The sequence below is a fragment of the Littorina saxatilis genome, linkage group LG13 (genome assembly GCF_037325665.1).
Source record: "Littorina saxatilis isolate snail1 linkage group LG13, US_GU_Lsax_2.0, whole genome shotgun sequence".
Classification (NCBI taxonomy): domain Eukaryota; kingdom Metazoa; phylum Mollusca; class Gastropoda; order Littorinimorpha; family Littorinidae; genus Littorina; species Littorina saxatilis.
This window is the reverse complement of record NC_090257.1, coordinates 27,206,081-27,216,080: the sequence shown is the minus strand read 5'-3', so window position 1 is coordinate 27,216,080 and position 10,000 is coordinate 27,206,081. Positions and strand designations below refer to the sequence as shown.

The 10,000-nt window shown below is 38.5% G+C and overlaps 1 protein-coding gene across 1 annotated transcript in view; it reads left to right on the top strand.

The window, feature by feature from the left end:
- LOC138945846 (ryncolin-1-like) overlaps window positions 1–3,811 on the top strand; it is a 19,386-nt gene extending 15,575 nt beyond the window's left edge. Inside the window, exon 6 of the mRNA XM_070317362.1 lies at window positions 3,796–3,811. Coding sequence (XP_070173463.1) covers window positions 3,796–3,811 — 16 coding nt within the window. The remainder of the gene's footprint in view (window positions 1–3,795) is intronic.
- The last annotated feature ends 6,189 nt before the right edge of the window (window positions 3,812–10,000 follow it).

Genomic DNA, 10,000 nt, shown 5'->3' with positions numbered 1-10,000 from the left:
GGAGTAGACATTTCATCTCTTATAGGCCCAAAACTCGTCGAACACAAGTAAAGAAAACTGGATGTATGCATGCTGGTACACTTTGTCAGGATACATAATCTAAACCATAAAATAATATGGGCTTTTTTTCTTCTGCTTTTTCTGCTGCTTTTTGATTTTCATGTTATTTCATTATTTGTGTGTGTGTTCCGAAGAACCGTCCATAGGCGAAAATGCTGACCTTTTATTGTGCCGTCCTTGCTTTGGCGGGTACAGAAAACATTTGTTATTCAACTGAGGAGACATAATAATTATCACCAGAATCGAATATATCTGTGGTCATTTACAGCAACCCAATGTATGTGTAGCTCTATGTAGCGAACTTGCATTACTCAGAGAATCATTAGGCAACACCCTTACAATTCTACGGGGTTATCTGAAATCTATAGGTTAGGTTGCTAAAGGTCAGTGTTACTTGTACCTAAGGTTTGTTAACATCCTTCAAAATGTGCTTGTGTCCCCTCACGTTCAATCATTACCTAACTATACACGCACTGATATAAGTTGACTCTCCGTTCCAAAGCAGTGTGTTCAAACTACAACAAAATCGGTGTCATCGGACACAAATTCCTATGTGCTTGCAATGAAATTTAAAAACCGCACTGATTTTTTGGGTTGTTGGTGGTTCGACGTGCTTTGCTTTAAATCAGAAGAAGAGCACGCTGCCTTACTTTTATGACTTTTGATTTCTAATTCTGCCATTTTCTCATCGCTTTTCATCATCATCATCATCATCATCATCATCATCATCATCATCATCATCATCATCATCATCATCATCATCATTACTAGTTGTAGAAGTAGCAGTTGATTTTTGAATTATTACTATTGTTGTTCTTGAAAGTTTGTACGCGCACGCATGTTCTGTAATATGATTTGCATGAAAATGTTCTTGAAAAAACTGAGGAAAACAACAATTCAAGAAATACACAAAACAACCAAAACACTGACGTTATTTCAGATAATAAAAAACAAACACTTTTGCATCCAAAATGTACCTGGCGTAGCACTTGTACCTCGTTCTTTTCAGATGTTTTTTTCTTTTAATTTCTTTCCAATCATCAGTCCAGCAGCCTTGGCTGGTTTTCTAAATCACACAATAGAGAACTAGACAAAGAGTGACAGAGGTTGACAGTACGTGCAAGCCAACACAAGAAATAGTCATCAACACAAAATGGCTGCCAGCCGCTTCAGAGGAAACAATACGCAATAGAAGATATTACTCAACATCTTCTGTCACATCACTTGTTAACGACAGTGTAAATTTGGACTTTTTGTTTTGATCAGAAGTTGTTTTTTCCCTGCAACTGATCCGAACTCATTCACAAACAAGCAGACAAATAAACAAGGAAACGAACGCGATAAAACGATTGCTGATTGTTCGTGGTTGTTTATTCTCTTGGGCAAAGTTATGCTCCCGAGATTGCCTTTAACAGAAATGTTCGACACTTGGCCGATTTTATCTTCAAATATTGGACGACGAGTCAGCAACTAATCACTGCTATCGGCTTTGATGGCATTTGCATGGTTTTTTGGTTTTGTTTTTGATAAAAGCTGTTGCTACATTACCAGAAACTTACTAACCTTTACTTGTGTCCTGTATTTATCTATTCTGATTGTATGTGATCATGTATTCTTCTTGTCTTTTCTCTGAGTGTATTTCTAATATTTACATATAATCATGTATTGTATTTGTCTATTTTTTGACTATTCTCAGTAATTATCTATCTGTTGTACAATTTGTACATGTAAATAGTGTTTATTTTTTTGTCACAGAACATTCACTTCTTATTCATATTTAGCGGACCATGCGATTTAGCGACGGTTAAGTCATTCTTAGACTGAGCACAAAAAGTTAAGGATACTTTTTCAGATGCTAAACAGTGTTTTGGGGGGGATTTGAGCAATATTTTGGTTTATTACCATTCCAGGGCACCATATGGCTTTTGGACCAATCACGACTGATTCTAGGTGACCCTCTAAATGTTATAACGTTCAGGCAGGGACCATTTTTGTTTATCACGCTAAAAATTAACAAGACAAAGTAAACATTGGAACTAACAATATCAGCATGACTTATTCCACAGAATGACACTTTAAATGCTGTCAGATTGAGATACTACACTCTTTATTTAAAAATACAGAAAAGCCAGTTTTGTCGGTGGGCGCTTTACAGAACGCCGAGTCACCACCCACCCTCTGCGTTTGCAATGCCGACCCACTCACTTCAAAATGCCATTTTCCAAGTTCTGACGATTCAAGCGAAATTGCGTCACTTAATTTACATCAAATATATCTTTACGTCATTTCCTTTCTCTCTGGCGTTGTTTCGAAATCTGTCGCTCTCCGGTGGACAAGAGATATCGAAGTAACTGAAACGCATGTTCAACATGGTTTATCTTGTGAGATTGTTGTGTGATCGCATTTGACCTGTGATGATTCATTTCGTCAGGTGAGTGACTCTAATTGGCTGACCCAGATCACGAGAATGCTTTGACTGACAGGCATAATGAGATACGAACGACCCAGTTTCCATTGTGACTGTTCCGTCTAATTCGCGGGGTCGCTTCAACATTTCTTTTGATCGAAATAGACGGTAATAAAACCGTTATTTCTAATATGCTGACTGTTAGCAACTGATAACAGATATGTCTCACAAATGATATCAGCATTCGCCTTCAGCTCATGGCTGATAATCCATTTTCTCGACATCAATCAATCAATCAATGAGGCTTATATCGCGCATATTCCGTGGGTACAGTTCTAGGCGCTCTGCAGTGATGCCGTGTGAGATGAAATTTTATACGGCCAGTAATTGCAGCCATTTCGGCGCATATTTACCTTTCACGGCCTATTATTCCAAGTCACACGGGTATAGGTAGACAATTATTAACTGTGCCTAAGCAATTTTGCCAGGAAAGACCCTTTTGTCAATCGTGGGATCTTTAACGTGCACACCCAATGTAGTGTACACGGGGGGAGAGTTCGGACACCGAAGAGAGTCTGCACACAAAGTTGACTCTGAAATAGATTTCCGCCGAACCTGGGATCGAACTCACGCTGACAGCGGCCAAGTTGCTAACAGTCAGCATATTATAAGAAATAACTCATAATAACGTCACACGACCTTGACAACGCCTACCCTCAAAAATGGCGTTTTTGGACGGCGTGATTTAATTTCAACCGTGACGGTGACTGAAACTGAACAATATTTCCGATTTGTTTTTACATCAAAACGTTTGTTTGGTGTCTTACCTAACATAGCATACCCATTCCGTTTAAATCCGCTGTGCAATCAGGCTGACCTAGCGTGTGAAAGAGAGCGACCGCAATCTTGGAAAACGGCAAGAACTTCTGGGTTTTGGATGGTTTTATTACTGGGTAGCTGCAGTTGACATACAACACATCTGAAACTACATGTAGCCGCCTCTCCATATTTCATAGAACGATGACAAAGACCAACAGCTGTATTCGTTCTAGTACTTAAAGGCAAACTGAACCTGAAAATGGACATTGTAACGTTTCTCCGTTGTGTTATGTGGCATGTGGCAGATTGTTTGTATTTGTTTTTAGAAAAAGCTATTGCTAAATTACCGAATAATTACACATTGACTGGTTACCGCGACCAAGAGCCAAGTGCTTGTTGGATGTGTTATTATACTCTTAGACAATGCCATGTACCACCTACACTTTACCTGGTGAAATTAAGCATTGTATTCACAGAGCTATCAGTCCTTATATTTCTTTTCGTTTCAGACCATGTACCACCTAAACTTAACCTTGCTAACTAAAATTTGGCGTAAACAAAATAAAACTGAGAAACCAGCCCGAATGTCGATGAGGACAAAATGATACTTGTTCTGTATCCTTATCCTGACCTTCTGACTGGTTGTCTGACAGATTTGTATCTCATATCCCAGCAATACCTTTGTTTTATTTGATATTATATACTACCCATCATAACAGCAAACAACTAGGCAGATGCGTTTGTTATTCAGAGCTAACAATCGTTATGGATGCCTTAACTTCACACTACTCACGCCGTGCATTTGAATCATTCAAACGTCAATCTAAAATCTTGAAAACCAATCTAAAGCTCTAAAGAAAAAAGAAGGCGTTTTAAGCATTGGATAATTACTGAAACGGTTTTAGTAAAGACTTATATGCATCATGATACCAATTTTCTTGTGTGATTTTGTGTGTGTGTGTGTGTGTTCCTAGTTTCTACATTTTTGTGTGATCGTTTTATTGCATGTAACCTCAACATTGTTATGTTCGTTTTTTTGTTTTGCTTGTTTGTTTGTTTGTATGTTGTTGATGTGTTAGTTTTTCTGTGTATGAATTATTGTCTAGCACTATAGAAGTTTACTCACATTTACTTTAAGTGTCCGGTATTTATCTATTCTGATTGCATTCAGTCATTTATTCTTCTTGTCTTTTCTCTTCATGTATTTTTAATATTTTTGATATAATCATGTGTTGTATTTGTCTATTTTCTTGGACTAATCTCTGCAGTTTACTATCTATTATACAACTTGTACATGTGAATAGTGTTCAGTTTTGACACACAACATTCACTTATTACTTATATTCAGCGTTACATGTAATTTAACACAATATGTAGTTTCATTCTCACCTTGCAGTTGGAAGTTGAATGTCACTATTCTATGTTTTCATGGCATGTCTGATGCCAATGTCATACACGGATGATCCTTTTTTGTTCTTTTTGTCTTAATTTACAATTACAATCTTTGAATATGCTTTCACCACATTAACTTTCTGTATGCTTGTCCTAATCTATTTTAATTAAAGATAATTATGTAGTTGCCTTTTCCCCCAACATATGTTAAACCCAGACGCGAAAGTGCAAATTTAATTCAAGAAACAATTCGTCTTGTTCGTGGACTTTTTCCAGATTATAAATACTGATAGATCATCAATAAATGCTAACAGATACATAGATAATGAATAATACATGATACATAGAAACTGACTAATGCTTATAATAATACCTGTAGTAAATCAAAAGAGAATCTGTGGTCGTAGTTTGTATTCTAAAGCTGGATGTCAGGTGAAAGTTAAACACGTTGAAATGTCCTTCACCTTACAGTACATCAAGAATCACGTACAGTAAAGGAGTTATAATGTGGAACTCATTAAGGGGAGAGCACCAATTGTTCTTTCCTCTCAATTGAACTTGTACAATATACAATGTAGATATACTTCTCTCCCTTAATAGGATCGTTCGTTTGAATCAAGTTTACCTTTGTCAGAACCTATAATCTCTGGAATTGGCATCGATAGTGATTTAAAAAAATATAAATCTTACATGTTAACAGTGAGTGCGTGGTGTTTAGGTAATAACATTGTTATTAGTTAGTAGCCTACATATCAGTGAATGTTCACGATGTTGTAGTGTCTCACCTGTTTTAATCACCACCATCGTTATTTCTCATGAGGTTTTTTTTTCATGGGGCTTTTTCAAATAACATTCAATTCTTACCTATATTTAGTTTGCCCGGCGATTAGCAGTACGTTGTTTCGTTCTAATCTTGCAGTAGGATGTTAAACGTCACTTTTCATTGTTGTTGTGACATTTCTGATCACAAAGTGATAAACGAATAATGCTTGTTTGTTTCTTGATTTTCTTAAATTACATTGAAATGATCTGAGTATGTTTTCTTCCGATTTAACTCTCCGTATGCTTGACTTAATCTCTTTCAAATATATATATATATGTGCTTGCCTTTCCCCCAACATGTTAAACTCAGACACGGTAGTGCAAATGCAACCACAGTCACAATTTGTCATGTTTGTAGAATTTAGCCAGATTTGGATAGAAGTAAAATGACATCTTCATTGTCAAAGAGCTTTTTTCAGTGTGACAATCACCAAGGAAATCTTTGTACTAAAAAGGAATTGCACTTCCCTCTACAGTATTATAGGATCTTGTGACTTGGACATGGAAAGATCGCTGGGAAAAACGGAGACAAACAGATATTCAAAGGTTCGGATTTGTCAAAACAGCAAGTCTCAACGCTGATATAAAGATAGGTTTTTTCTCTTTGCAGAAAGTACCTGTCTGACAATAACAGGGACATTTCGCCAGGGCTAGAAAGCGTATTTTGATTTGATGTATTTTCTTCTCGAAAACAATTTTGAGCGTTATTTCAAGTTAGTTTTGTTGTTGTTGGTTGGGCTTTTTTCAATAAAAGCAACAAACAAACAAACAAAACAAACAAACAAACCATACAGGTTGAACATGTTGTGTGATAGTCGGTATCAGGGTTGCCTTTTGAAAACAAGTGTGGAATTTCAGGTAACGAAATAACACAATTTGATTTCATATAAACGGTCGAACTCTTCATTTTGACACCATAAAAATCAAAAACAATCTCAAACGATCCAACAGTTTTTACAAACACACGTGCTTTTTATGCAGACAAGATACTGCCAACATGATGACAAAAACCCCATTGTTGCATATGCTAAATTGTGGAAGTATCAACATTAAGACAATTTCTTCCTTTTTTTTGGCAAGTGTTAGCCGTTTTTATGAAAAGGGATCAAATTGTTTTCCAAAAGACCTTTGAATATCTTTAGCGGAAACTGTTTCAGCAACAAATAAAGTCAAAACTTTGCACTGCCGTGTCCCCTTTTGGTGCCTAGATGTAAAAAAAACACCATTATTTGTTTGCCATTATCTTTGCTAATAAATAAAAATCTTATTTCAGTTCTTCGTGTGTGTGTGTGTGTGTGTGTGTGTGTGTGTGTGTGTGTGTGTGTGTGTGTGTGTGTGTGTGTGTGTGTGTGTGTGTGTGTGTGTGTGTGTGTGTGTGTGTGAGTGTGTGTGTGTGTGTGAGCCAGTGCGTGTCTGTATGTGTGTGTGTCTTTGTCGTTCAGAAGTCAAACAAAAGTCGGTGGAAGTTTGCCAATGCGAACACTACTGAAAATAGTTCCGGATTGGAACAGTGGTTCACGGGGGATAACCGGTCAAAGGCCGAACAGAAGCCGAAGGCCGCTCATGACACGTGTGAAGGCAAGTTTTGTCTGTTTTCTAGGTATTGTTTGATTTATGTCGGGATTTAAGGTAAGCTACTGATTCAGCGATGACTAAATTTGTTTCTCGATGCATAAAAAGTCAGGGAGCGATTGATATTTGCCCGTAAATAGCCTTCAAAGCTGAAAATGTCCGCGATCGAGCACCGGAAATGGCTGTTCGATGGGTTTTGCAAGTAGAAATGTGCTTTATTTCACCAAATCAGCTCGTATTTGGTGTGGATACGGGATTCTAGAGGACGAAGGAGTCATAAGAGGTGCAAAGAAGTGCTATTTGGGAGTAGAATAAATCTTCCGAGACAGAAGACAAGAGAAGGTCATATTTGAGAGAAGCGCGTCGGCCGATTGTCTTTCCGACAAGCGAATGATACAGCAGATTAATCATTCGTTTTGACCAGAAAGCTAGTCTCTAGTTTTTGGCTCACGTAAGTGTAGCCTATGCGATCGTAACTGTGTCTGTCTGTGCGTGCGTGCGTGCGTGCGTGCGTGCGTCTGTATGTCTGTGGTAGAAACTCTAACATTTGAAGACGTCACATTACATTGACGTCACATTATGACGTAAGAGGGTTAGACGTCACGCGAAGGAAGTACTGACAGTCTCGGTCATTATTATTTTGAGCGCGCCGAGACTAGTTGGCAGTCGTGTCCTTGTAAGTAGGCTACATGCAGACAGACAGATCTAGATCTAGTGTCTCGCTTTCTTGCACAGTTTCACCTATGCTTTTTCTGTGTGTGTGTGTGTGTGTGTGTGTGTGTGTGTGTGTGTGTGTGTGTGTGTGTGTGTGTGTGTGTGTGTGTGTGTGTGTGTGTGTGTGTGTGACGGAGTGATTGAGTTTGTGTTACTGTTTGTCGATTTCTTACGTGAGCCTTGATGGCTTCGCCTCTTGTTATGAATGAGTTTTTTAATTAAAACAATCACGAGAACTCTCCCGCTTAGCCTAATGGCTGTTCGATGGGTTTCGCAAGTAGAAATGTGCTTTATTTCACCAAATCAGCTCGTATTTGACATCGGTTTGGTATATATATATTTTTTCTAATCCTACCGCGAACTGGATAGCAGACGCGGCACGACTGTTGCACCACACTTTGAAGTAATCCCACACTTTGAAGTAAATTACTTCAAAGTGTGGGGATGTGCCCCACACTTTGAAGTAAACCCATTTTTTACTTCAAAGTGTGGGGGGATCTTCCCACACTTTGAAGTAACTTACTTCAAAGCGTGGGACTTTTGCATCGCCTGTTTGAGCCTGATGATTTTGTCCAAAAAAATGGCAAAGTCTTTTGGATGAGTGAACAGAAAAAGTGAGCGAGCCAAGAAACATAATGATGTTTGTTATCAGGCTTTAAGCAATGTCCCATTGTTGAGTGTGACGAAAACTCGTGATGACGATTTTAAAACATGTTGGGTCACGCATGGTCCAATCTTACATGGTCCAATCTTACATGGTCCAACCTTACATGGTCCGACCTTACATGGTCCAATCTTACATGGTCCAATCTTACATGGTCCAACCTTACATGGTCCAATCTTACATGGTCCAACCTTACATGGTCCAATCTTACATGGTCCAACCTTACATGTTCCAACCTTACATGGTCCAATCTTACATTGTCCAATCTTACATGGTCCAACCTTGCATGGTCCAATATAACATGGTCCAACCTTACATGGTCCAACCTTACATGGTCCAGTATAACATGGTCCAATATAACATGGTCCAACCTTACATGGTCCAACCTTACATGGTCCAATCTTACATGGTGCAATCTTACATGGTCCAACCTTACAATGTCCAACCTTACATGGTCCAATCTTACATGGTCCAACCCTACATGGTCCAATCTTACATGGTCCAATCTTACATGGTCCAATATTACATGGTCCAACCTTACATGGTCCAACCTTACATGGTCCAACCTTACATGATCCTATCGTACATGGTCCAATCTTACATGGTCCAATATTACATGGTCCAACCTTACATGGTCCAACCTTACATGGTCCAACCTTACATGATCCTATCGTACATGGTCCAATCTTACATGGTCCAATCTTACATGGTCCAATAATATATATATGGACCATGTAAGATTGGACCATGTAAGGTTGGACCATGTAAGGTTGCACCATATAAGGTTGGACCATGTAAGGTTGGACCATGTAAGGTTGGACCATGTAAGATTGGACCATGCGTGACCCAACATGTTTTAAAATCGTCACCACGAGTTTTCGTCACACTCAACAATGGGACATTGCTTAAAGCCTGATAACAAACATCACTATGTTTCTTGGCTCGCTCACTTTTTCTGTTCACTCATCCAAAAGACTTTGCCATTTTTTTTGACAAAATCATCAGGCTCAAACAGGCGATGCAAAAGTCCCACGCTTTGAAGTAAGTTACTTCAAAGTGTGGGAAGATCCCCCCACAATTTGAAGTAAAAACTGAGTTTACTTTAAAGTGTGGGAAGATCCCCCCACACTTTGAAGTAAAAAATGGGTTTACTTCAAAGTGTGGGGCACATCCCCACACTTTGAAGTAATTTACTTCAAAGTGTGGGATTACTTCAAAGTGTGGTGCAACAGTCGTGCCGCGTCTGCTATCTAGTTCGCGGTAGGATTAGAAAATATATATATATATATACCAAACCGATGTCAAATACGAGCTGATTTGGTGAAATAAAGCACATTTCTACTTGCGAAACCCATCGAACAGCCATTAGGCTAAGCGAGAGAGTTCTCGTGATTGTTTTAATTAAAAAACTCATTCATAAAAACTAGAGACTAGCTTTCTGGTCAAAACGAATGATTAATCTGCTGTATCATTCGCTTGTCGGAAAGACAATCGGCCTACGCGCTTCTCTCAAATATGACCTTCTCTTGTCTACTGTCTCGGAAGATTTA